This window comes from Heterodontus francisci, chromosome 20 (genome assembly GCF_036365525.1).
Source record: "Heterodontus francisci isolate sHetFra1 chromosome 20, sHetFra1.hap1, whole genome shotgun sequence".
Classification (NCBI taxonomy): Eukaryota; Metazoa; Chordata; class Chondrichthyes; order Heterodontiformes; family Heterodontidae; genus Heterodontus; species Heterodontus francisci.
The window spans coordinates 11682680-11709904 of NC_090390.1; the positions used below are offsets into that span (position 1 = coordinate 11682680).

The 27225-nt window shown below is 52.9% G+C and overlaps 1 protein-coding gene across 1 annotated transcript in view; it reads right to left on the bottom strand.

Moving 5' to 3' along the window:
* rufy2 (RUN and FYVE domain containing 2) overlaps window positions 1-27225 on the bottom strand; it is a 347850-nt gene that overhangs the window by 169733 nt on the left and 150892 nt on the right. The window contains exons 12-13 of the mRNA XM_068053416.1: window positions 16554-16651; window positions 1596-1715 (exon numbers count right to left, since the gene is read on the bottom strand). Coding sequence (XP_067909517.1) covers window positions 1596-1715; window positions 16554-16651 — 218 coding nt within the window. The remainder of the gene's footprint in view (window positions 1-1595; window positions 1716-16553; window positions 16652-27225) is intronic.

A 27225-nucleotide genomic window follows, 5' to 3' on the forward strand; every position in this document is an offset into this window, starting at 1 on the left:
TGGGCAGGCAAATACAAATACCACCCACACCTGCCCACAAGTGTCCACGCCACACTCACTCACAAGCACCCAAGCCCACACTCACGATGGCCCTCCCCATTTCTTTCCCAATTCTCTCCCCTTCACCTGAAGGCACTGACTCCTAGCTGGTGTGCAGTTCCATAGAATCTAACCAGCTTGCAATAGCTATTGCAACAGGTCACTTTGAGATTAACCTAGTCAGGCAGTATTAACACAGTTCCCACTGCAACCCCCAAACATGACCCGATTCTGTCCGCGCCCCCCTACCACACACCACACCACCCCCCACCCCAACCACACCCTGACACCCGTCCACCCGAACTGTTTCCGGAAAGAGCGGCCGACTGAAACAGAGATATAGAGGTAGAAGAGACAGTGGGGACAAAAGCAAGGGGTGAGGGAGACAAGGACAGGGAGTAAGGGAGATGCTGTGGGGGTGGGGTGGGGAGACAACGGGAGGGGGGGGAACAAGACGACGCGCGGGAAGAGGAGACAGTCAGGAGGCAACAAGGAGAGGGGGAGACAAGGGGAGGAGACGGGTGGAGGGGAAGATGGGGAGACGGGGAGGGGAATGGGGGAGACTGGGGGGGGGGGAAGAGGGTAAGATGGGGTGGGGAAGAGGGGGGGGATGGGGTGAAGAGGGGGAGACGGGGGGCAAGAGGCAGTGACAAGGTGGAAGGGGGAAGACGGTGGGAGGTGTGGGGGGAAAAGGGTGAGACGGGAGGTGGGGGGGGGGGGGAAGAGGAAGAGACGGGGAGGAGGAGGAGGAGACGGGGGTGGGGGTGGAACGGGGGGGGGGGTGGAACGGTTGGGGGGGGGGGGGGAGAGAAAGAACGGTGGGGGGGTAGAGACACAGCAGGGGAGAGGGGAGAGACACAGAGCGGAGGGGGAGAGACAGAGAGGTTGGGGTGGGGGAGACAGAGCGGGGGGGGTGGTGAAGGGGAGGCAGAAGGGAGCGGACAGTGGGGGTATGTGGGACGGGTTATTGGATGAGGAAATGGGGGGGGGGGAAACCAGAGTTGGGGGATCAGAGTGGGGAGGGAGTGCAGAGCGGAGGGTGTACAGGGAGCGGGGGAGGAGGGGACGGGAGAGGAGAAGACTGGGTGGGCGGGGTGACAGAGAGGGTGGGGAAAGGGGAGGGGACATGGATGGGGAGAAGGACGGAAGGGGTGAGGTGGAGAGGAAAGAGAGTGAGTGAGAGGAAGGAACAGAAAGAGAGCGGGAGTGGAGGGGAGAAAGGGAGGCAGAGGGGAGAGGCAGTGATGGAGGGGGAGCTTGGGGTGGTGCGGAGATGTACTGGGAGCAAGAGAGGGGTGGGTGGGAGGGTGAGTGGAAGAGAGGAGTGGGAGAGAGAAAATGAATGAGGGAGAGCAACTGTAGAGTGGCTGCAGCCAACTGTTGATACTTTACGTAAACATTGCACCATCTAGGAGTTAATATACATGCCAGTATTCCTCAATTACAAATAATATCAACCAATGTTTAGTAGAGGCTGCCAGCAGTCCAACAGTTACAGTTCAAGTGAAAGTCATTCCATTCCGTTCAATGCTCCCACTTTCTCCCCTGGTGCTTACAGCTGCCGTTCCTTCTGCTCCATCTCTCTCTGCAGGGTCTCCACCTTGTTTCCCAGTTCACGCTTGAACTTGTCATTTCCCTTCTCCGCTGTATTCTGATCCTTCTCTGTTTGCTGCAATCTGGTGCAAGTTAAATCAACTCTGGGTAAAACTGATGCTCACATCAGGGGTGCGGGGTGGAAATAGAATAAAAGACAAACAAAGCAAATAACAGGACACAAACATCAGCAAATTAATAGTAGGGAATGTGAACCCAGCACAATAAACTCAACCAAGATGCAGACACCAGTTTCTCTGATTTACAATTTTAATGACTCCACGATTAAAGAACAACCACGTTCTCTGAAAGTGTTTTCAAGCACATACAACACAGCAATGTACTGATTCAACAGACAAAGGCTGGAGAGTCAAATGATAGCACTGAAATCACAGGCGGCGTGAAAACTAACCAGGAAATGACAGCATGTAGATAGCTCCATCCTACACACATGCTCCCTACCATAGCCTCCTACATTGCAAGGGATTTCAATATTACAGAATTGTCCAGCCCTGAATGCTCAAACATGTCTAATCCTCTCCTTATTGTGTTTGATGTTAAGCTGCTGGTTACAGAAATCCTGAAGCAGATCCACCCCACACCACCACCACCTGTTTCCTGACCAACATCTCATGATCCTGGTCCTCAGACACCGCTCCCATTCACAAGTTATCCAATTCCAGCCTGCCTCAAGTCATCAGATTTAAAAACAATTCTGGTTGATATTCTCCCTCTTCCCAGAAGTGGACTCCTTTACTGGGTATGGTTCACAGGTACCAATCCTAATGGTACGTCACCATTCACCACCACTGTATGAGGCAGTTCTACACAAAACCCCAAGGTGGGAGCTTAACCAGCAGTCCTATCCCAAAAACGACCAGGAATAGTACGGATCTCTAAGTGAGGGGGAGCGAGATGGGGAGAAGGGGGAGGGTGGAACGAGGGGGAGGGTGGAGGGAGGGGTCGGTGGAGCGAGGGAAACGGGAGGGGAAGTGGAGCGAGGGGGACGCGAGGGGGAGGGTGGAGTGAGGGGGACGGGAGGGGGAGGGTGGAGCAAGAGGGACGGGGGCCAGTGAGAGAGCGGTATAGAGGGCAAAGGGAAGGTGGGACGGGGGGCCAGAGGGAAGGTGGAACAGGGTGAGACAAGAGGGAAAGCGGGACGGGGGGCGAAGGCCAGAGGGAAGGCGGGACGGGGGCCAAAGGGAAGGCGGGACGGGGGAGGGTGGGCCAGAGGGAAAGCCGGACAGGGGGGGTGGCTGAGGGAAAGCCGGACAGGGGGGGTGGCTGAGGGAAAGCCGGACAGGGGGGGTGGCTGAGGGAAAGCCGGACAGGGGGGGTGGCTGAGGGAAAGCCGGACAGGGGGGGTGGCTGAGGGAAAGCCGGACAGGGGGGGTGGCTGAGGGAAAGCCGGACAGGGGGGGTGGCTGAGGGAAAGCCGGACAGGGGGGGTGGCTGAGGGAAAGCCGGACCGGGAGGGTGGCGGAAGGAAAGCCGGACCGGGGGTGGCGGAAGGAAAGCCGGACCGGGGGTGGCGGAAGGAAAGCCGGACCGGGGGTGGCGGAAGGAAAGCCGGACCGGGGGTGGCGGAAGGAAAGCCGGACCGGGGGTGGCGGAAGGAAAGCCGGACCGGGGGTGGCGGAAGGAAAGCCGGGCGGGGGTGGCGGAAGGAAAGCCGGGCGGGGGTGGCGGAAGGAAAGCCGGGCGGGGGTGGCGGAAGGAAAGCCGGGCGGGGGTGGCGGAAGGAAAGCCGGGCGGGGGTGGCGGAAGGAAAGCCGGGCGGGGGTGGCGGAAGGAAAGCCGGGCGGGGGTGGCGGAGGGAAAGAGGGACGGGGGTGGCGGAGGGAAAGAGGGACGGGGGTGGCGGAGGGAAAGAGGGACAGGGGTGGCGGAGGGAAAGAGGGACGGGGGTGGCGGAGGGAAAGAGGGACGGGGGTGGCGGAGGGAAAGCCGGACGGGGGTGGCGGAGGGAAAGCCGGATGGGGGGTGGCGGAGGGAAAGCCGGATGGGGGGTGGCGGAGGGAAAGCCGGACGGGGGGAGGCAGAGGGAAAGCCGGACGGGGGGTGGCAGAGGGAAAGCCGGACGGGGGGTGGCAGAGGGAAAGCCGGACGGGGGGTGGCAGAGGGAAAGCCGGACGGGGGGGGTGGCAGAGGGAAAGCCGGACGGGGGGGGGTGGCAGAGGGAAAGCCGGACGGGGGGGGGTGGCAGAGGGAAAGCCGGACGGGGGGGGTGGGGGGTGGTGGCAGAGGGAAAGCCGGACCGGGGGGAGAGGGGGGGGTGGCAGAGGGAAAGCCAGATGGGGGGTGGCAGAGGGAAAGCCGGACCAGGGGAGGGGGGGTGGCAGAGGGAAAGCCAGATGGGTGGGGGGTGGCAGAGGGAAAGCCGGACGGTTGGGGGGGGGGGGGTGGCAGAGGGAAAGCCGGACGGGGGGGGTGGCAGAGGGAAGCCGGACCGGGGGGGGGGCAGTGGGAAAGCCGGACCGGGGGAAGGGGGGGGGGGGGGGGGTGGCAGAGGGAAAGCCGGACCGGGGGGGGGGGGGGGGGGGGGGGGGGGGTGGCAGAGGGAAAGCCGGATGGGGGGTGGCAGAGGGAAAGCCGGACCGGGGGAAGGGGTGGCAGAGGGAAAGCCAGACGGGCGGGTGGGGGGTGGCAGAGGGAAAGCCGGACGGGGGGGTGCCAGAGGGAAAGCCGGACGGGGGTGGCGGAGGGAAAGCGGGACGGGGGTGGCGGAGGGAAAGCGGGACGGGGGTGGCGGAGGGAAAGCGGGACGGGGGGGTGGCGGAGGGAAAGCCGGGCAGGGGGGTGGCGGAGGGAAAGCCGGGCGGGGGGGGTGGCGGAGGGTAAGCCGGGCGGGGGGGTGGCGGAGGGAAAGCCGGGCGGGGGGGGTGGCGGAGGGAAAGCCAGGCGGGGGGGTGGCGGAGGGAAAGCCGGGCGGGGGGGTGGCGGAGGAAAAGCCGGAATGGGGGGGCAGCGAGAAGCCGGGATGGGTGGGGCGGAATGAGAGAGGTGTACTGACTGCACAATCAGTACAAATATCTGAGGGGCGGGGGGGGGGGGGGAGAAGAGACAGAGGGAAGGCGAGAGGGAGAGGGAGAGGGGGAAGGCGAGAGGGAGAGGGAGAGGGGGAAGGCGAGAGGGAGAGGGAGAGGGGGAAGGCGAGAGGGAGAGGGAGAGGGGGAAGGCGAGAGGGAGAGGGAGAGGGGGAAGGCGAGAGGGAGAGGGGGAAGGCGAGAGGGAGAGGGGGAAGGCGAGAGGGAGAGGGGGAAGGCGAGAGGGAGAGGGGGAAGGCGAGAGGGAGAGGGGGAAGGCGAGAGGGAGAGGGGGAAGGCGAGAGGGAGAGGGGGAAGGCGAGAGGGAGAGGGGAAGGCGAGAGGGAGAGGGGGAAGGCGAGAGGGAGAGGGGGAAGGCGAGAGGGAGAGGGGGAAGGCGAGAGGGAGAGGGGAAGGCGAGAGGGAGAGGGGGAAGGCGAGAGGGAGAGGGGAAGGCGAGAGGGAGAGGGGGAAGGCGAGAGGGAGAGGGGGAAGGCGAGAGGGAGAGGGGGAAGGCGAGAGGGAGAGGGGGAAGGCGAGAGGGAGAGGGGGAAGGCGAGAGGGAGAGGGGGAAGGCGAGAGGGAGAGGGGGAAGGCGAGAGGGAGAGGGGGAAGGCGAGAGGGAGAGGGGGAAGGCGAGAGGGAGAGGGGGAAGGCGAGAGGGAGAGGGGGAAGGCGAGAGGGAGAGGGGGAAGGCGAGAGGGAGAGGGGGAAGGCGAGAGGGAGAGGGGGAAGGCGAGAGGGAGAGGGGGAAGGCGAGAGGGAGAGGGGGAAGGCGAGAGGGAGAGGGGAAGGCGAGAGGGAGAGGGGGAAGGCGAGAGGGAGAGGGGAAGGCGAGAGGGAGAGGGGGAAGGCGAGAGGGAGAGGGGGAAGGCGAGAGGGAGAGGGGGAAGGCGAGAGGGAGAGGGGGAAGGCGAGAGGGAGAGGGGGAAGGCGAGAGGGAGAGGGGGAAGGCGAGAGGGAGAGGGGGAAGGCGAGAGGGAGAGGGGGAAGGCGAGAGGGAGAGGGGGAAGGCGAGAGGGAGAGGGGGAAGGCGAGAGGGAGAGGGGGAAGGCGAGAGGGAGAGGGGGAAGGCGAGAGGGAGAGGGGAAGGCGAGAGGGAGAGGGGGAAGGCGAGAGGGAGAGGGGGAAGGCGAGAGGGAGAGGGGGAAGGCGAGAGGGAGAGGGGGAAGGCGAGAGGGTGAGGGGGAAGGCGAGAGGGTGAGGGGAAGGCGAGAGGGTGAGGGGGAAGGCGAGAGGTGAGGGGGAAGGCGAGAGGGTGAGGGGGAAGGCGAGAGGGTGAGGGGGAAGGCGAGAGGGAGAGGGGGAAGGCGAGAGGGAGAGGGGGAAGGCGAGAGGGAGAGGGGGAAGGCGAGAGGGAGAGGGGGAAGGCGAGAGGGAGAGGGGGAAGGCGAGAGGGAGAGGGGGAAGGCGAGAGGGAGAGGGGGAAGGCGAGAGGGAGAGGGGGAAGGCGAGAGGGAGAGGGGGAAGGCGAGAGGGAGAGGGGGAAGGCGAGAGGGAGAGGGGAAGGCGAGAGGGAGAGGGGGAAGGCGAGAGGGAGAGGGGGAAGGCGAGAGGGAGAGGGGGAAGGCGAGAGGGAGAGGGGGAAGGCGAGAGGGAGAGGGGGAAGGCGAGAGGGAGAGGGGGAAGGCGAGAGGGAGAGGGGGAAGGCGAGAGGGAGAGGGGGAAGGCGAGAGGGAGAGGGGGAAAGCGAGAGGGAGAGGGGGAAAGCGAGAGGGAGAGGGGGAAAGCGAGAGGGAGAGGGGGAAAGCGAGAGGGAGAGGGGGAAAGCGAGAGGGAGAGGGGGAAAGCGAGAGGGAGAGGGGGAAAGCGAGAGGGAGAGGGGGAAAGCGAGAGGGAGAGGGGGAAAGCGAGAGGGAGAGGGGGAAGGCGAGAGGGAGAGGGGGAAGGGAGAGGGAGAGGGGAAGGCGAGAGGGAGAGGGGGAAGGCGAGAGGGAGAGGGGGAAGGCGAGAGGGAGAGGGGGAAGGCGAGAGGGAGAGGGGGAAGGCGAGAGGGAGAGGGGGAAGGCGAGAGGGAGAGAGGGAAGGCGAGAGGGAGAGAGGGAAGGCGGGAGGGAGAGAGGGAAGGCGGGAGGGAGAGAGGGAAGGCGGGAGGGAGAGAGGGAAGGCGGGAGGGAGAGAGGGAAGGCGGGAGGGAGAGAGGGAAGGCGGGAGGGAGAGAGGGAAAGCGGGAGGGAGAGAGGGAAAGCGAGAGGGAGAGAGGGAAAGCGAGAGGGAGAGAGGGAAAGCGAGAGGGAGAGTGAATGAATAGTAATAAATATTCAAGCAGGAGATTGCAAAAGGGATAGACAAAGAGATACCATGAACAGTACAGATGCCTAAAGGAAGGAGAAGGAGATACAGTGAATATACATTCCATGGAGAAATAAAACCTGCATGGGAAAAGTGATCCATCTGTGGTTAACTGAAGACATTAAGGATAGTATTAGATTAAAGGAAAAGGCTTATAATATTGCCAAGACAAGGATTTGGAGTTTTAGAACCAGCCAAGGATGACTAAATCTTTGATAAAAGGGAGAACAGAGAACGAGAATAAACTAGCAACAAATACAAAAACAATTGTAAGAGCTTCTACACATGTGTAAGAAGGAAGAGAGTAACAAAAGTAACTATGGGTCTCCTTATAGGCTGAGACCAGAGACATTACAATGGGGAATAAGCAAATGGCAAAGTCATTAAAGCAAATATTGTGTGTCTTGCTTCATAGTAGAAGACACAAAAAACATTCTGGAAGCAGTGGGGAACCAAGGGTCTACTGAGAGCAAAGAACTTAACGTAATTAATAAAGAAAAAATACTGGAGAAATTAATGGGACTAAAAGCTGAAAAATCCCTTGGACCTGAGAGCCTAGATCCTCGGGTGCTAAAAGAGGTGGCTGTACTGGTTGTCATATTTCAAAATTCCCTAGATTATGGAATAGTCCTGGAGGATTGGAAGGTAGCAAATGCAACACCACTATTCAGGAAAGGAGGCAGAGAGAAAACGCAACTAAAGACCAGTTAACCTAAGATCAGTCGTCAGGAAAATGCTGGAATCCATTATTAAGGAAATGATAACAGGGCACTTAGAAAATCATAATATGATTAGGCAGAGTAAACATGGTTTTATGAAAGGGAAATTGTGTTTGACAAACCTATTAAGAGTTGTGAGGATCTAACTAGCAGGGTAGATAAAAGGAAACCAGTGGATGTAGTATGTTTGGACTTTCAATAAGGTGCCAAGATTGTTACACAAGGGCTCATTGAGTTGACAGCAATATATTAGCATGGATAGAATATCACTTGCAATGACTTCGCCTCCCGCTCCCACATCATTACCTCTGGTATCCCCCATGAATATATCCTTGGCCCCCTCCTACACACTCGTCTACATCATTCGAAAACACAGAGTTAGTTTTCACATGTATGCTGACACCCAGCTCTACCTCACCACCACCTCTCAACTTCTTCCATTGTTGCTAAATCATCAGACTGCTTATCCGACATCCAGTATTGGATGAGCAGAAATATCCTCTAATTACATATTAGGAAGACTGAAACCATCGTCTTTGGTCCCTGTTTCAAACTCTGTTCCCTCGTCACTGACTCCAACCCTCTCCCTGGCAACTGTCTGATACTAAACCAGACTGTTCACAAAGTTGATGTCACATCTGACCCCAAGATGAGCTTCCAACCACATATCTGTGCCATCACTAAGAGTGCCTATTTCCAGCTCCGTAACATCAGCTGTCTTCGTCCCCGACTCAGTTCACCTGCTGCTGGAACCCTTATCCATGCCTTTTTTACCTTGAGACTTGAACTACTTCAACCAATTCCTGACCGGTCTCCCACATTCTACTCTCCATAAACGTAGTCATCCAAAACTCTGCAGCCCATGTTCTTACTTGCACCAAGACCCGTTCCCTGATCACCTATGCGCACTTTCCTACATTGGCATCTGGTCAAGCAACGTCTCAATTTTAAAATTATCATTCTTGTTTTCAAATCCCTCCATGGCCTCACCCCTCCCTATCTCTGTAATCTCCTTCAGGACTATAACCTTCCAAGATATTTGTGGTCATCTAATTCTGACCTCTTGAGGTTCCCTGATTTTAATTGCTCTAACACTGGTGACCTACCTTCAGCAGCGTAGGCCCTAAGATTTTGAATTCCCTCCCTAAACCTCTCCACTTCTCTCTCTTCCGTTAAGATGCTCCTTAAAACTTACCTTGTTGACCATCTGCCTCAATATCTCCTTATGGGCTTTGGTGTCTAATATTGCTTTATAACATGCCTGTGAACCACCTTGGGATGTTCTCTTGTGTTAAAGGCACTAAACAAGTATAAGTTGCTGTTGTTGTGGTTAATGGACAGAACAAAGAGTAGGAATAAATAGGTCATTTTCTGATTGGTAGGCTGTTACCAATGGGTGCCGCAAGAATCAGTGCTGGGATCTCAGCTATTTGCAATCTACATTAGTGACTTAGTCAAAGAGACCAAGAGCAATGTATCTAATGATGATACAAAGTCAGGTGGGAAAGCAAGCTATGATAAGGACACAAAAGGTCTGCCAAGGGATATGGATGGGTTAAGCAAGTGGGCAAGAAGATGGTAGATGGAGTATATGTGGGGAAATGAGAATTTATTCACTCTGTAGGAATAACAGAAAAATAATATTTTTTAAATGATGAAAAACCATTAAATTCTGATGTTGGAGAGATTTGGTTATCCTTGTACATGAAACAGAAAGTTAACAGGCAGGTACAGTAAACAATTAAGAAGGCAAATGGTACGTTGGCCTTTATTGCAAGGGGATTGGAATACAAGAGTAAGGAAGTCTTGCTGCAATTGTAAAGGGCTTTGGTGACAACAGACCTGGAGTACTGTGTACAGTTTTGATCTCAGAAACTACAGAAGGATATACTTGCCATAAAGTGTGTGTGTGGGGGGGGGGGGGGGCTGGCGGGGTGGTGCAACAAAGTTTCACAAGATTGATTCCTGGGATGAGAGGGTAGTGCAGAGATTGAGTCGAATGGACTAATAATCTCGAGTTTAAAAGAATGAGGGGTGATATCATTGAAGATACTGAGAGGGCTTTACAGGGTATATGCTGAGAGGATGTTTCCTCTGGCTGAAGAGTTAAGAACTAGGGAGCACAGTTTCAGGATGAGGGGTTGACTATTTAAGACTGAGATGAGGAGAAATTTCTTCACTCAAAGGGTTGCGAATCTTTGGAATTCTCTGTCGGGGGTTGCAGATGCTCAGATTTTAAGGCTGAGATCAACAGATTTTCAGACTCTAAAGAACTCAAGGGATAAGGGGATCAGACGATAAAGTGGAGTTGAAGTTGAAGATCAGCTATGATCTTATTGAACGGCGGAGCAGGCTCAAAGGACCATTTGCCCTTCTCCGACTCCTATTTCTTTTGTTCTTATGAGAGGGTGTGTGTGTGAGAGAGAGCGAGAGAGAGACGGACAGTACAGATATGTGAGGGGGTGAGAAAAAGAGAAAAATAGAGAAAGATACAATGCCACCAGGAACAACGATTTCCCAAAATTCCTTAGATTCGGGAACGGTTCCATCAGATTGGAAATTGGCAAATGTTACACCGCTTTTCAAGAAAGGAGGGAGGGAGAAAACAGTGCACTACAGGCCAGTTAGCCGAACGTCAGTCATTGGGAAAATGCCGGAATCTATGAAGGAAGGTTTAACAATGCACTTAGAAAAGCACAGTATGATTAGAACAAGTCAACATGATTTTACTAAAGGGAAATCCTGTTTGCTAAATTTGTTCAAGTTTTCTTGAGGATGTAAGTAGTAGGGTAGATAATGGGGAACCAGTAGATGAAGTATACCTTGATTTTCAAAAGGCATTCGATAAGGTGCCACACAAGAGGTTACCAGGCAAGATAAGGACTCATGGAATTGGAGGTAATATATTAGCATGGATAGATGATTGGTTAACAGACAGGAAGCAACTAGTGGATATAAATGGGGGATTTTCAAGTTACAGGCAGTGAATAGTGGAGTGCCGCAAGGATCAGTCCTTGGGCTGCAGCTATTTACAATCTATATCAATGACTTAGATGAAGAGACAGAGAGTAATGTGTCTAAGTTTGCTGATGATAGAAAAGTAGGTGGAAAGGTAAGCTGTGGGGAGGACACAGTGAGGCTGCAAAGAGATATAGACAGGTTAAGTGAGTGGGCAACAAGATGGCAGATGCAGTATAATGTAGGGAAGTGTGAAGTTATTCACTTCGGTTGTAAGAATAGAAAAGCAGAATTTTTTTTTAAAAAGGTGTGAAACTTGTAAGTGTTGCTGTTCAAAGAGACTTGAGAGTGCTTGTACAAGGAACGCAGAAATTTAGCATGCAGGTGCAGCAAGAAATTAGTAAGGCAAATGGCAAGTTGATCTTTATTGCAAGGGGATTGGAGGACAGGAATAAGGAACCCTTGCTACAACTATAGAGGGTTTTGGTGAGACCACATCTGGAGGACTGTGTGCAGTTTTGTTCTCCACATTTAAAAAAAGGATATACTTGCATTGGAGACAGTGCAGCAAAGGTTCACTAAACTGGTCTTGGGATGAGGGGGTTGTCCCATGAAGAAAGGCTGAGTAAATTCGGCCGAGATTCTCTGGAGTTTAGAAGAATGAGAGGCGACCTCATTGAAACATACAAGATTCTAAAGGGGCTGGATAGGGTAGACGCTGCGAGTTTGTTTCCGCTGGTCAGAGAATCTAAAACATTGGGGTGCAGTCTCATGATAAGGGGCCGATCATTTGGGACTGAAATGAGGAGAAATTACTCAAAGTGTTGTGAATTTTGGAAATTCTCTACTCCAGAGGGCTTGGATGCTCAATGGTTGAATACATTTAAGGCTGGGATAGACAGATTTTTGGTCATTCAGGGAATCAAGGGATATGGCGAGTGGGCAGGCAAGTGGATTTGAAGCCTAAGATCAGCAATGATCACACTGAATGGTGCAGCAGGCTCGATGGGCCATATGGTCTACTCCTGCTCCTATTTCTTGTGTTAATACAGCTATCTTTGAAGGGGGCAGGAGAGAGAGGAAGAGACAGAACGGGAGAGGGAGGCAGAGACAACAAGACAGTACAGATATCTGAGGGTGGGGGCGATGGGGAAAAAGAGAGAGAGAGCGATATACGTAGACACCATGAGCAGTGCAGATGTTGGGGAGGGGAAGAGGGCGCGGTGGGGAGGCAGAGGGCGCGGTGGGGAGGCAGAGGGCGCGGTGGGGAGGCAGAGGGCGCGGTGGGGAGGCAGAGGGCGCGGTGGGGAGGCAGAGGGCGCGGTGGGGAGGCAGAGGGCGCGGTGGGGAGGCAGAGGGCGCGGTGGGGAGGCAGAGGGCGCGGTGGGGAGGCAGAGGGCGCGGTGGGGAGGCAGAGGGCGCGGTGGGGAGGCAGAGGGCGCGGTGGGGAGGCAGAGGGCGCGGTGGGGAGGCAGAGGGCGCGGTGGGGAGGCAGAGGGCGCGGTGGGGAGGCAGAGGGCGCGGTGGGGAGGCAGAGGGCGCGGTGGGGAGGCAGAGGGCGCGGTGGGGAGGCAGAGGGCGCGGTGGGGAGGCAGAGGGCGCGGTGGGGAGGCAGAGGGCGCGGTGGGGAGGCAGAGGGCGCGGTGGGGAGGCAGAGGGCGCGGTGGGGAGGCAGAGGGCGCGGTGGGGAGGCAGAGGGCGCGGTGGGGAGGCAGAGGGCGCGGTGGGGAGGCAGAGGGCGCGGTGGGGAGGCAGAGGGCGCGGTGGGGAGGCAGAGGGCGCGGTGGGGAGGCAGAGGGCGCGGTGGGGAGGCAGAGGGCGCGGTGGGGAGGCAGAGGGCGCGGTGGGGAGGCAGAGGGCGCGGTGGGGAGGCAGAGGGCGCGGTGGGGAGGCAGAGGGCGCGGTGGGGAGGCAGAGGGCGCGGTGGGGAGGCAGAGGGCGCGGTGGGGAGGCAGAGGGCGCGGTGGGGAGGCAGAGGGCGCGGTGGGGAGGCAGAGGGCGCGGTGGGGAGGCAGAGGGCGCGGTGGGGAGGCAGAGGGCGCGGTGGGGAGGCAGAGGGCGCGGTGGGGAGGCAGAGGGCGCGGTGGGGAGGCAGAGGGCGCGGTGGGGAGGCAGAGGGCGCGGTGGGGAGGCAGAGGGCGCGGTGGGGAGGCAGAGGGCGCGGTGGGGAGGCAGAGGGCGCGGTGGGGAGGCAGAGGGCGCGGTGGGGAGGCAGAGGGCGCGGTGGGGAGGCAGAGGGCGCGGTGGGGAGGCAGAGGGCGCGGTGGGGAGGCAGAGGGCGCGGTGGGGAGGCAGAGGGCGCGGTGGGGAGGCAGAGGGCGCGGTGGGGAGGCAGAGGGCGCGGTGGGGAGGCAGAGGGCGCGGTGGGGAGGCAGAGGGCGCGGTGGGGAGGCAGAGAGCGCGGTGGGGAGGCAGAGAGCGCGGTGGGGAGGCAGAGAGCGCGGTGGGGAGGCAGAGAGCGCGGTGGGGAGGCAGAGAGCGCGGTGGGGAGGCAGAGAGCGCGGTGGGGAGGCAGAGAGCGCGGTGGGGAGGCAGAGAGCGCGGTGGGGAGGCAGAGAGCGCGGTGGGGAGGCAGAGAGCGCGGTGGGGAGGCAGAGAGCGCGGTGGGGAGGCAGAGAGCGCGGTGGGGAGGCAGAGAGCGCGTTGGGGAGGCAGAGAGCGCGGTGGGGAGGCAGAGAGCGCGGTGGGGAGGCAGAGAGCGCGGTGGGGAGGCAGAGAGCGCGGTGGGGAGGCAGAGAGCGCGGTGGGGAGGCAGAGAGCGCGGTGGGGAGGCAGAGAGCGCGGTGGGGAGGCAGAGAGCGCGGTGGGGAGGCAGAGAGCGCGGTGGGGAGGCAGAGAGCGCGGTGGGGAGGCAGAGAGCGCGGTGGGGAGGCAGAGAGCGCGGTGGGGAGGCAGAGAGCGCGGTGGGGAGGCAGAGAGCGCGGTGGGGAGGCAGAGAGCGCGGTGGGGAGGCAGAGAGCGCGTTGGGGAGGCAGAGAGCGCGGTGGGGAGGCAGAGAGCGCGGTGGGGAGGCAGAGAGCGCGGTGGGGAGGCAGAGAGCGCGGTGGGGAGGCAGAGAGCGCGGTGGGGAGGCAGAGAGCGCGGTGGGGAGGCAGAGAGCGCGGTGGGGAGGCAGAGAGCGCGGTGGGGAGGCAGAGAGCGCGGTGGGGAGGCAGAGAGCGCGGTGGGGAGGCAGAGAGCGCGGTGGGGAGGCAGAGAGCGCGGTGGGGAGCCAGAGAGCGCGGTGGGGAGCCAGAGAGCGCGGTGGGGAGCCAGAGAGCGCGGTGGGGAGCCAGAGAGCGCGGTGGGGAGGCAGAGAGCGCGGTGGGGAGGCAGAGAGCGCGGTGGGGAGGCAGAGAGCGCGGTGGGGAGGCAGAGAGCGCGGTGGGGAGGCAGAGAGCGCGGTGGGGAGGCAGAGAGCGCGGTGGGGAGGCAGAGAGCGCGGTGGGGAGGCAGAGAGCGCGGTGGGGAGGCAGAGAGCGCGGTGGGGAGGCAGAGAGCGCGGTGGGGAGGCAGAGAGCGCGGTGGGGAGGCAGAGAGCGCGGTGGGGAGGCAGAGAGCGCGGTGGGGAGGCAGAGAGCGCGGTGGGGAGGCAGAGAGCACGGTGGGGAGGCAGAGAGCACGGTGGGGAGGCAGAGAGCACGGTGGGGAGGCAGAGAGCACGGTGGGGAGGCAGAGAGCACGGTGGGGAGGCAGAGAGCACGGTGGGGAGGCAGAGAGCACGGTGGGGAGGCAGAGAGCACGGTGGGGAGGCAGAGAGCACGGTGGGGAGGCAGAGAGCACGGTGGGGAGGCAGAGAGCACGGTGGGGAGGCAGAGAGCACGGTGGGGAGGCAGAGAGCACGGTGGGGAGGCAGAGAGCACGGTGGGGAGGCAGAGAGCACGGTGGGGAGGCAGAGAGCACGGTGGGGAGGCAGAGAGCACGGTGGGGAGGCAGAGAGCACGGTGGGGAGGCAGAGAGCACGGTGGGGAGGCAGAGAGCACGGTGGGGAGGCAGAGAGCACGGTGGGGAGGCAGAGAGCACGGTGGGGAGGCAGAGAGCACGGTGGGGAGGCAGAGAGCACGGTGGGGAGGCAGAGAGCACGGTGGGGAGGCAGAGAGCACGGTGGGGAGGCAGAGAGCACGGTGGGGAGGCAGAGAGCACGGTGGGGAGGCAGAGAGCACGGTGGGGAGGCAGAGAGCACGGTGGGGAGGCAGAGAGCACGGTGGGGAGGCAGAGAGCACGGTGGGGAGGCAGAGAGCACGGTGGGGAGGCAGAGAGCACGGTGGGGAGGCAGAGAGCACGGTGGGGAGGCAGAGAGCACGGTGGGGAGGCAGAGAGCACGGTGGGGAGGCAGAGAGCACGGTGGGGAGGCAGAGAGCACGGTGGGGAGGCAGAGAGCACGGTGGGGAGGCAGAGAGCACGGTGGGGAGGCAGAGAGCACGGTGGGGAGGCAGAGAGCACGGTGGGGAGGCAGAGAGCACGGTGGGGAGGCAGAGAGCACGGTGGGGAGGCAGAGAGCACGGTGGGGAGGCAGAGAGCACGGTGGGGAGGCAGAGAGCACGGTGGGGAGGCAGAGAGCACGGTGGGGAGGCAGAGAGCACGGTGGGGAGGCAGAGAGCACGGTGGGGAGGCAGAGAGCACAGTGGGGAGGCAGAGAGCACAGTGGGGAGGCAGAGAGCACAGTGGGGAGGCAGAGAGCACAGTGGGGAGGCAGAGAGCACAGTGGGGAGGCTGAGGGAATGAACAGTACAGATATGAAGCAGACAAATTGAAGGAATATTTGAAAGAATATTCTGTCCCTTCAGTCATTTGGATAGCAACATAACCTCTTCCGAACACACTCTAAGATTACACCATTGGTTTTGCATCTCAGATCAAACTAATAGAGATTAGGTTATGAAGAAATTCTAAATGTTATTCTCTCTACCAACACACTTCAAACAAGAGATTGCAACAGTTCGTGTTTGATCCAATAAATCTTTGTCACTTGACGAAATCAAAAGGGGCAAATAGGGAGAAGCAAATAGACAGAGAAAGCAAAATGAAAAATCAAAATAAACAGGGAAGAAAGAAAGAGATGTTAATAGCAGTGACATTTCTAAAAACAGCAGCAGCAATGTATCTCAATATAATGAGTAATGACAGGAATGGATGAGAGAGATTATACAGCACATATAGATGAGGTGTTATCTGTGACTCTGTTCTATAGTCAGGAACCTCCTGAGAGTCCCCATATACAGACCAGAGAAACTCCCCATTGTGACATCACCTAACAAGCACTGCTAGACATTTTATTTTCTACTGTCTACACAAAGTCTTAAGCCCCCAACCTGTGGATAATCAGTTGGCCAGGATTCCTTACACCTCGACAGCTTGCACTTAATGTGTGATCTTAGATGGTGTATGTCAGCAGGCTATTCCACCATCAGAATGTCTGTAAATCTGATCCTGCTCACACCTGATGTCCAATTCTGGAAGGGGGAAACAGACACTAAAACCACATGAAGTAGCTGCAATCAGAGATTAACTGGTCACTCACATTCACAATTCTTGCAAACCATCTGCATGCTTAAACAACCTTCTGCACCACAGGAGCACTTTTCACGTGTGATGGTACTGAGTCATACAGGCCAGGAAATTCCCAGCTTTGACTGCAGCTGCACTCGGCTGGAGCATCAGGTACACAAACAGCAACAGTCCCTCAGAGATGGGGAAAAAATAAATCAGCCAACGATCCTGCTCCTGATAGTTTGTGACCTCTTCTGGAATGTTACTGTGTACTGGTGGAAATCAGACTCACCGGTGAGGGCACGAGGGTGGCAATGGACTCCATTGCCTGCACACACTGTTGCAGGTGACACATAACAGCTGTACGGGTGAAAGATATGAGCCAGTGCCTATGGAACGGTTTCCCAGCATGACTTGAGAAGGGGAGGAAATGGAACCCATTTACTGGATGTTGTACCTTTGCTCCATCCGTTTCATGGCAGCTGTGACTTGGTTGGTCTTCTCCTCTAGCCGACTCATCATCTCATTTTTCTGCTTCAAACCATCTTCAGAACCCTAGATTCCAAAGAAACACAGATCAATACTTTAAGAATATGGTGGGAATGGGACTCATTAGTTACCAAGCTCTTAGAACTAAAGTAGTTGGAAAAATAGAAACAATTCAAAGAAAGCAGCAGAATACGCAGTTTAAAAAAACATGGTTGGCATCCTTCCATCTACGAAAGATGATGGACAGGCAGCATTTAGGTGGGGTGTCTTGTACACCTTTGCTGATGGCCGACTCGTGAAATGCGGATGGGATAACACCAAGCTGACCCTTTGGACGAAGCTGATGATTTATAAAGCCTGTGTTCTCAGCAACTGGCTGTATGGCTGTGAAACTTGGGCAGCTTACAAAAACTACATAAATCTCACTGTACTCCAATCTCACATGGATCACCAACATCTCTATAGCTAAAGTTGTCCCCAGCCAGTCGTGTCCAGGGTGAACAGGAGATATTGCTCCATTTCTCCTACAGCAACACCCACCCATCTGAATGAATATCAAAGTCTCAAGATGGTTGAATTATGCAGCAGGTTACTGATCCTTTGGGCCAGGAGCAACAAACCTGCAACATATTAATGTACCTGATGGTTAGTGAAGGCCCAGACCAAATACATTAAACCTTTCACTTCACACCAGTATATGGCAGTGAAATTCAGTCATGCACTGTCGATGGAATTACAGATATGTAGGTAAAGACATTCAACAAACAGTGCGACTGAGGCAAGTCAGCTGTCTGCGGCCAGTCCACTCCTAGCTACCTGTCTGACTGTGGCCAGTCCATTCCTAGCTACCTGTCTGCTCCTAGCTACCTGTCTGACTGCGGCCTGTCTGCTCCTACCTATCTGATTGATGGCCACACAGATGCATATTGCAGCAGAGATCACTGGAAAATAGTTGGGAGCAGAAGCTCCCTGAATCTGGAGAGCTCAGCCACTCATTGGTTAAGTTTGCTGAGTCATTTGAAGAGCTTGTGCTGATTTCCATTCCCCAGTCTGAGCTAGAGTGTTGGTTGGTGGGTGGGTGTGGGGAGAAAGAAACTATCAGATAGGGTTCCTGCTCCTGATCAATACCCAGTGACTCCAGGTGGAAACTGGCCCTGGGTACTGGATGAGAACAGCATCAAATAGCGAACACTCACTGTCCAGGTTCAGAGAGAAAGAAAGAGAGAGAGCAAAAGCGCGAACCATGTGAGAAAGGTACCAGAGGGTAACCACTGCCTATGGCATTATCATCCTAGTAGGCCAGCAGCTTCAAGACAGAAGGTTCCTCAAAAATATATTAACATTTTACAGCATGCATTTACTCCCAAAGGAACCTACTTCACGTTATCATGTTTTTATGTCTCAGTTGTGTCAATCTTTTCTTCATTCCTGGGATGTGGGCGTTGCTGGCTAGGCCAACATTTATTGCCCATCCCTAATTGCCCCTGAGAAGGTGGTGGTGAGCTGCCTCTTGAACCGCTGCAGTCCACATTGGGTAGGTACACCTATACTGCAGTTAGAAAGGAAGTTCCAGGATTTTGACCCAGCGACAGTGAAGGAACGGCGATGTAGTTCCAAGTCAGGATGGTGTGTGGCTTGGAGGGGAACTTGCAGACTACAGACAAGATGGAGGAGAGGTCAGGTGACCCCTCCAGTACTGCCAGTAAACAAGCCTGTCTGCAAAGACTAAACTAATTAACTGCATCTGAATTAGGTTTGGGGAAAACACACTGAAATGGAAAGAAGCCCAGTTTGTGTTAGTGACTCCTACCTACAGGAATGGGACTAACAAAGGTTCTGTAGAGAGACTGACTCCACAGCCCAAACCAAGATAGATGGGTATGAAGTAGCACCATTGTAACAGAATGGTCCCCATCCAGACTCCAATAGACAGCAATGGTTTCCACATCCTGGACCTTTGTGTGGTCTCACTCGGGGAGAGGGCCTTTTGTCAGCTGACAGAGACAGAAATGTGATGGATTTTTAACTTAAGAGCTAGCTCTCTGGAGAGAGAGGGGAGATCAACCAAAGACCACAGAAAGCCAGTTCCAGCCAGAGGCTGCAAGATACGGTCCAGCCAAGCAGAAGAACCCTGATGAATAACAATTTGTACAACCCCTGCAGTAGAGAGATTACAAGATGAGACTCTCCATCTGTGAAAGTAAACCAGGATTCACACCACCAAATTGGGGCTGAGTTTTAACCACAGAAGACCACAACACTTCAGCAACTCCCAGTTCAGGCCTGCAACACCGTTATAAAATTCCCTCCCGATAGGAACTCCAAAGGTTTTTTAAGCAACAGACTCATGTCCAGTAATTGCATCCTACACTTTTCTCTCTATCTATCTATTCTTGTGTATGCATGTGGGTGTGAATATGCGTGTGGGTGAGGTTGCGACCATTTCAGGAATTGTCTAAAAAAAAGTTATCTTTCTTTTTTAAAACCTACGAGAAAACTTGTCACTTGTCCGTTTATTTGACCCTAAAACATCCAGGGACTAACACACCATTTTTAATAAAACACTATCTGCAGTCAGCTGGGAGGTGAAAAGCGGAAGCCATCCACACCACTTACCACCCGTCTGTAATAGCAGAGACATGCAAAATGCTTCACATGGGAACAAAATAATCCAGGGATGATTACATATTTGAAATAAAATAACACGCATGGTCAATGAAAGAGATCTGGGGTCCTGGCTGACAATAAATTGAAACTATCTCAACATTGATGACAGCGAGTAAAGCAAATCAGTTGGGATGCATTATGGAGCCAAAATTGCCAGGCAATCCTGCCACTTTAATCAATCATTGGTACAGTCATGGTTCCCACAGTACAAAAAGAATATTGCAGCTACAGAAAGAATACAGAAGAGAGCAATCAGAATGATGCAGGGGCTGGATTATGAGGAGTGATTAAATAAATTGGGGATGTTCTCACTGGAACAGAGAAGGTTGAGAGGTGATATAATTATTGTTTTAAAGATTCTAATAGGACTGAATAATATCAACCATGACAAGCTGTTTAATCTTGTCCAGAGAGTGGTAGCGCATTATGGTCATGAAGAATGCAGAATGAGCAGAGAGCTAAAGTTGGAGAATTTGGTAGAAACGGGAATTCTCTGCTATTTCTCAAACTGAAACTGAAATTTAATTTAACATTTAGAATCTGACCTACAGCTTTAAGGAATAAAAGAAACTGTACATTAGTTAAGCTACTTAGTTCACAGAACCTGCCCGTCAGTGGCAGTTAACTGTCAATCAGCTGTAAACGGCATGTGTTAATTACTGTCAACAGGAAGCTGAGTTAGCAGTTGTATGTAATTTGGGTGTGACTCAAAAAGGTCCAAAGTAAACAGTATCTGCTACTCCAGAGTGGTCATGAAAAGAGTGCCGTGTTAACTAAGTACCAAAATCAGGAATTTGGTAAAAGTGGGAATTTTGTGCGGGGAGGGAAGGAGCTGCAGCTTTTTTAACCTCCAATTTCTTGTAGTTGAATTTGAGGCAGTATTTAAAATTTTTATCCTCTGCTTAGTGCAAGTTAGTGTGTAGAAAAAGGAAAAAAATTACACACTAAAAACTGGATATAAATATTATTAATAATTTAGTCTAAGATATGGTAGTTGTATGTCTGGACTGTAGTATGTGGGGAGTTTGTGGACAGCGAGACTGTCCCAAGTGAACACGTGCAGTAGCTGTTTTGGTGTCGAATCTCTCCGGCTCTGAGTCACTGAGCTGGAGTGTGAGCTGGAGACACTCTGACAAAGAAGGGAGAGGGAGCAGTTTTTTGAAGTTTGCTCCAGTCTTTGGTCACACCTCGTAGAGGGGTACAGGTGCAGAATAGGGTTAGTGTGACTGGTAGTGTACAGAGTAAAGGGAACCCAGGTGAGATAGAGAACAAAGAACCACAGAAACTGATCCTATCTGACAGGTATAATGTACTTGCTGCCTGTGAGGAAGATAGCCAGAATGTGAACCATGTAGCAGGAGGCTGTCCAAATGAGGGAGGAGGAGGGGGAGGAGGAGAGGAAGTCTAATGTGATAGTTGTAGGTAAGTCAATAATTAGGGGAATGGACAGCATCCTTTGTAAGCAGGATTGAGAGTTCCACAGGGTTTGTTGCTTACCTGGTGCCAGGGTGAGGGACATCATAAATCTGCTGGAAAGGATATTGGAGAGGGATGGGGAAGATGCAGTCAATGTGGTCCATGTTGGGATCTAAAACAGAGGAAATGAGTGGACGAAAGGTTCTGTTTGGAGGATATCAGGTACTTGGAGCTAAATTAAAGAACAGCACCTCAAAGGTTATAACCTCTGGACTATACCCGAGCCACGTGTGCACTGGCACAGAGATAAACAGATTAGGGAGGTGAACATGTGGTTGAAGGAGTGGTGTGGGAAAGAAGGGTTCCATTTCATGGGAGACTGGCATCGGTACAAGGACAAGAATCAACTGAATTATTAGGACAGGCTCCACCTGAACCAGACTGGCATCAGGGTCCGAGCGGAAAGGATAAATAGAGTGTCACAAGGACTTTAAAGTAGTAAGTGGGGTGGGGGTGGGGGTGGCTCAAATGTTCAAAAGCGAAAAAATGGAAAGAGAATTGAGCAACAGTCAGAAATTGTGCTTTAGGCAATACAGGTAAGCGGAAAATTAAAAGATGTAAAGTAATTAAACAAGGAGAGAGAACTAGGAAAACTAAGAGTAGAACATTAGAGCAGAAGGACAGGTTAGGGTGTGTGGCCAAAATAAGCATTCTTTACACACACACATGGAGTATAAGGAACAAATTGCAGGCAACTTAGGGGATATGACATGGTAGCCATTACTGAGACATGGCTGTAAGACAGTCGGACTGGAAACTAAATATAGCAAGTTATAAGATCTACAGGGAAAGATTGTAATAATGGTAGAGGGGAAGGAGCAGCCTTATTGATTAAAGATGAAATCATTTTAATGGTAAGAGATGATATAATCAGAGGTAGTCTGGCTGTGATGACGTTATGGGTAAAATTAAGAAATAGAAAAGAATTTAAGACTGCAGTGGGAATTGTGTATAGGTCCCCTGGTAGTAGCTGTGAAATGGTGGATTGTATAAATGCTGAGATTAGTCAAGCCTGTAGTAAAGGCACAATGGTTTTAATGGGGGATTTTAACTTTCCTATCAAAAGAGATAAATGGACTAGCACATTTTAGAAAGGCTGGGAATTTCTTGAGTGTATTCAGGATAGTTTTCTGGAACAATATGTCCCAGAACCAATAAGGATGCAAGCCATATTAAATTAGTAATGAGTAATGAGCAAGATTTAGTTAACAGCCTAATGGTGAGTGAACATTTATCAAATAGCTATCATAATATGATCAAGTGCAACGTAGTGGTTGAAAGGGAAGAACATGAAACAGCTACTAAGAATCTAGTTTTTGGTCAGGCTGATTTCAATGGTATGAGTAAGAGAATGCACACAGTAAACTGGGAAAATCTGTTAATGGGTAAAAGGACAGAAGATCAGTGGGAGGTTTTCAAAACAGAACTTAATGTTTATTTTTATTTGTTCATGGATGTCAGCATTGCTGGAAAGACCAGCATTTAATCGCCCGTCCCTAACTGCCCTTGAAAAGATGGTGGTGAGCAGGCCATCTATGTAGATATTCCCACAGTGCTGTTAGGGAGGGAGTTCCAAGATTTGGACACAGCAACAGTGAAGGAACAGTGATATAGTTACAAGTCAGAATAGCATGTGACTTGGAGGAGAATTTGCAGGGGGTAGAGTGAGGGATATACAAGGCCATGAGGTTACAGATTGTGGTGGAAAACAATTCTGCTGCGATGATGGCCCACAATGCCTCACTGATGTCCAGTTTTGAGCTGCCAGATCTGTTCTGAATCTATCCCATTTAGCACGGTGGTAGTGCCTCACAACACAATGGAGCGTGTCCTCAGTGTGAAGACGGGGGTTTGCGTCCATAAGGACTGTGCGGTGGTCACTCCTACCAATACTGTCATGGAAAGATGCATCTGCAACAGGTAGATTGGTGAGGATGAGGTCAAATAGGTTTTTCCCTCTTGCTGATTCACCATCTGACACAGACCCAGTCTAGAAGCTATGTCCTTCAGTACTCGGCCTGCTCTGTCAGTAGTGGTGCTACCAAACCACGCTAGTTGATGAACAGTGAAGACCCCCACCCAGAGTACATTCAGTGTCCTTGCTACCCTCAGTGTTCTTCCAACTGGCATTCAACATGGAGTACGGGAGGGTGGTAGGTGATAATCAGCTTTCCTTGCCTATGTTTGACTTGATGCCATAAGACTTCATCGGCTCTGCAGTCAAAGTTGAGGACTCCCAGGGCAACTCCCTCCTGACAGTATACCAGTGTGCTGTCAGCTCTGGTGGGTTTGTCCTGCTGGTGGGACAGGACTTGGTGATGGAAGAGTCTGAGAGATTGGCTGTAAGGCATGATTCAGTGAGTACTCTGTGCAGTTCTGGTCACCTCATTACAGAAAAAATGCATTTGCACTCGGGAGAATACATAGGAGATTTACAAGGATGTTGCCGGCACTGAATATTGCAGCTATGAGGAAAGATTGGATAGACTGGGGTTGTTCTCCTTGGAACAGAGAAGGCTGAGGGGAGATTTGATTGAAATGTACAAAATTGTGAGGGGCCTGGATACAGTAGAGGCGAAGGGCTTATTTACCTTAGCAGAGAGGTCAGTGACTAGGACGCACAGATTTAAAGTAATTGGTAGAAAGATTAGAGGGACATGAGGAAAAATCTTTTCACCCAAAGGGTGGTGGGGGTCTGGAACTCACTGCCTGAAAGTGTAGTAGAGGCAGAAACCCATAACTCATTTAAAAGGTGTCTGGATATGCAACTCAAGTGCTGTAACCTGCAGGGCTACGGACCAAATGCTAGAAGGCGGGATGAGACTCGGTGGCTCGTTTTTTGGCCAGCGCAGACATGATGGGTCAAGTGGCCTTTTTCTGCGTGTAAACTTTCTATGATTCTATGACTGTCAAGTTGCTGCTTCATTCATCTGTGGGGAAGCTCTCCCAATTTTGGCACAGGTCTCCAGATGTTAATGAGGAGGATTTTGCAAGATCGGCTGGGCCGGTTATCACTTCTGGTGCCAGGTCGATGCTGGGTAGATTTTTATTATTCGTTTCATGGGATTTTGGGTGTTGCTGGCTAGGCCAGCATTTATTGTCCATACCTGATTGCCCTGAGAAGGTGGTGGTGAGCTGCCTTCTAGAACCGCTGCAGTCCATGTGGGGTAGATACACCCACAGTGCTGTTAAGAATGGAGTTCCAGGATTTTGATCCAGCGACAGTGAAGGAACGGTGATAGAGTTCCAAGTCAGGATGGTGTGTGGCTTGGAGGGGAACTTGCAAGTGGTGGTGTTCCCATGCATTTGCTGCTCTTGTCCTTCTGTTTGGTAGAGTTGGCGGGTTTGGAAGGTACTGCCTGAGTAGCCTTGGTGCGTTGCTGCAGTGCATCTTGTACATGGTACACACTGCTGCTACTGTGCATCGGCGGTGGAGGGAGGTTTGTGGATGGGTTGCCAATCAAGCGGGCTGCTTTGTCCTGGATGGTGTCGAGCTTCTTGAGTGTTGTTGGAGCTGCACCCATCCAGGCAAGTGGACAGTATTCCATCACACTCCTGACTTGTGCCTTGTAGATGGAGGACAGGCTTTGGGGAGTCAGGAGGTGAGTTACTCTCTGCAGAATTCCTAGCCTCTGATCTGCTCTTGTCGCCACGGTATTTATATAGCTACTCCAGTTCAGTTTCTGGTCAACGGTAACCCCTAGGATGTTGATGATGGGGGATTCAGCAATCGTAATGCCATTGAATGTCAAGGGGAGATGGTTAGATTCTCTCTTGTTGGAGATGGTCATTGCCTGCCACTTGTGTGGCATGAATGTTACTTGCCACTTATCAGCACAAGCCTAGATATTGTCCAGGTCTTGCTGCATTTCTACATGGACTGCTTCAGTATCTGAGGAGTCACGAATGGTGCTGAATATTGTGCAATTATCAGCGAACATCCCCACTTCTGACCTTATGATTGAAGGAAGGTCATTGATGAAGCAGCTGAAGATGGTTGGGCCTAGGGCACTATCCTGAGGAACTCCTGCAGTGATGTCCTGGAGCTGAGATGATTGACCTCCAACAGCCACAACCATCTTCCTTTGCACTAGGTACAATTCCAACCTGCGGAGAGTTTTCCCCCGATTCCCATTGACTCCGGTTTTGCTAGGACTCCTTGATGCCATACTCTGTCAAATGCTGCCTTGATGTCAAGGACAGTCACTCTCACCTCACGAGTTCAGCTCTTTTGTCCATGTTTGAACCAAGGCTGTAATGAGGACAGGAGCTGAGTGGCCCTGGCAGAACGCAAACTGAGTGTCAGCGAGCAGGTTATTGCTAAGCAAGTACTGTTTGATAGCACTGTCAATGACACCTTCCATCACTTTACTGATGATTGAGAGTAGACTGTTGGGGCGGTAACTGGCCAGGTTGGATTTATCCTACTTTTTGTGTACAGGACATACCTGGCCAATTTTCCACATTGCCGGGTAGATGTTAGTGTTGTAGCTGTACTGGGACAGCTTGGTTAGGGGCGCGGCAAGTTCTGGAGCACAGGTTTTCAGTACTATTGCCAGTATGTTGTCAAGGCCCATAGCCGTTGCAGAACCCAGTGCCTTCAGTTGTTTCTTGATATCACATGGAATGAATCAAGTTGGCTGAAGACTGGCATCTGTGATGCTGGGGACTTGAGGAGGAGGCTGAGATGGATCATCCACTCAACACTGCTGGCTGAAGATTGTTGCAAATGCTTCAGCCTTATCTTTTGCACTGATGTGCTGGGCTCCCCCATTACTGAGGATGAGGATATTTGTGGAGCCACCTCCTCCAGTTAGATATTTAATTGTCCACGACTCATTCACGACTGGATGTGGCAGGATTGCAGAGCTTAGATCTGATCCGTTGGTTGTGGGATTGCTTAGTTCTGTCTATCGCATGCTGCTTACGCTGTTTGGCATGCAAGTAGTCCTGTGTTGTAGCTTCACCAGGTTGACACCTCATTTTGAGGTATGCCCCTGATTCTGCTCCTGATATGCCCTCCTGCACTCTTCATTGAACCAGAGTTGATCCCCCGGCTTGATGGTAATGGTAGAGTGGGGGATATACCAGGCCATGAGGTTACAGATTGTGGTTGAGTACAATTCTGCTGCTGCTGATGGTCCACAGCGCCTCACGGATGCCCAGTTTGGCATTGCTAGATCTGTTCAAAATCTATCCCATTTAGACGGGACTTTGTCTCCACAAGGACTGTGCGGTGGTCACTCCTACCAATACTATCATGGACCGATGCATCTATGGCAGGCAGATTGGTGAGGATGAGGTCAAAGATGTTTTTCCCTCTTGTTGGTTTCCTCATCACTTGCCCCAGACCCAGTCCAGCAGCTATGTTCTTTAGGACTCGGCCAGCTCGGTCAGTAGTGGCGTTATCAAACCACTCTTGGTGATGGACATTGAAGTCCCCCACCCAGAGTATATTCTGCATCCTGGTCTGTCCGGTTTTATTCATATTTAACTTTTCTGTAGTATGACACAGAACCCCTAAAGGATAAGAGTTCTACGTGCCAGAAAACACAGCCAAGGCCAACAAAAGAGATAAGAGACAACATAAAACTACAAGTAAAAACATACAAAAATGTCAAAAAAGCACATATTCTGGCAAATAGGAAAGATACAAAGAGCAGCAAAGGGAAATAAAGCTAACGTAAGAGCTACAAAAAGGGAGTATGAAAAGAAACTTTCAAGGGATAGCAAAATCAACACAAAAAACTTTTACCATTAACTTAAGAAAAACAGTGGTCAGAAGAAATATATTGAAAACTGATAATGAAAATAAGGAAATGGTGGACATGTTAAATAATTACTTTGTTTCAGGAAAAGGTCAGCATGCCAGACATCCCAAGGACACTATTATTGAATCAGGGACAGGGACTCACCAAAATTAATTTAAGTAAGTCATGGATAAATTAATGGCACTAAAGAGTCAAAATTCCTCATGACCAGAGGGTTTCCATCTCAGGAATTCAAAAGTAGGTGAGAACATTACAGATTCATTAAGTATAATCTTAGATAGTTCTCTCAATTTGGGAATTTATCCTTTAGACTGGTTAGAAAGATGACAAGAGAGAAACTGGAGAATTACAGACCCAATAGCCTATCATCTGTTGTCAGGAAATTGCTAGACTCCATAATTATGGATAGGATGACTGAACACCTTGAAAATTTTCAGCGAATCAGAGAGAGCCAGCATGGATCTGTAAAAGGGAGGTCATGCCTGACTAATCTGATTGAATTTTTTTGAAGAAGCGACTACAATAGTGGCCAGGGGAATGTCTGTGGATGTTATTTATATGGACCTCCAGAAGGCATTTGATAAAGTCTCTCACAAGAGACTGTTAGCTAAAGTTAAGCCCATGGAAATGAATGCTAGTTATTGGCCTGGTTTGCAAATTGGCTGAATGGCAGGAGACAGAGAGTAGGGAGAATGGTCAGGCACGCTAATTTGCAGGATGTGACTT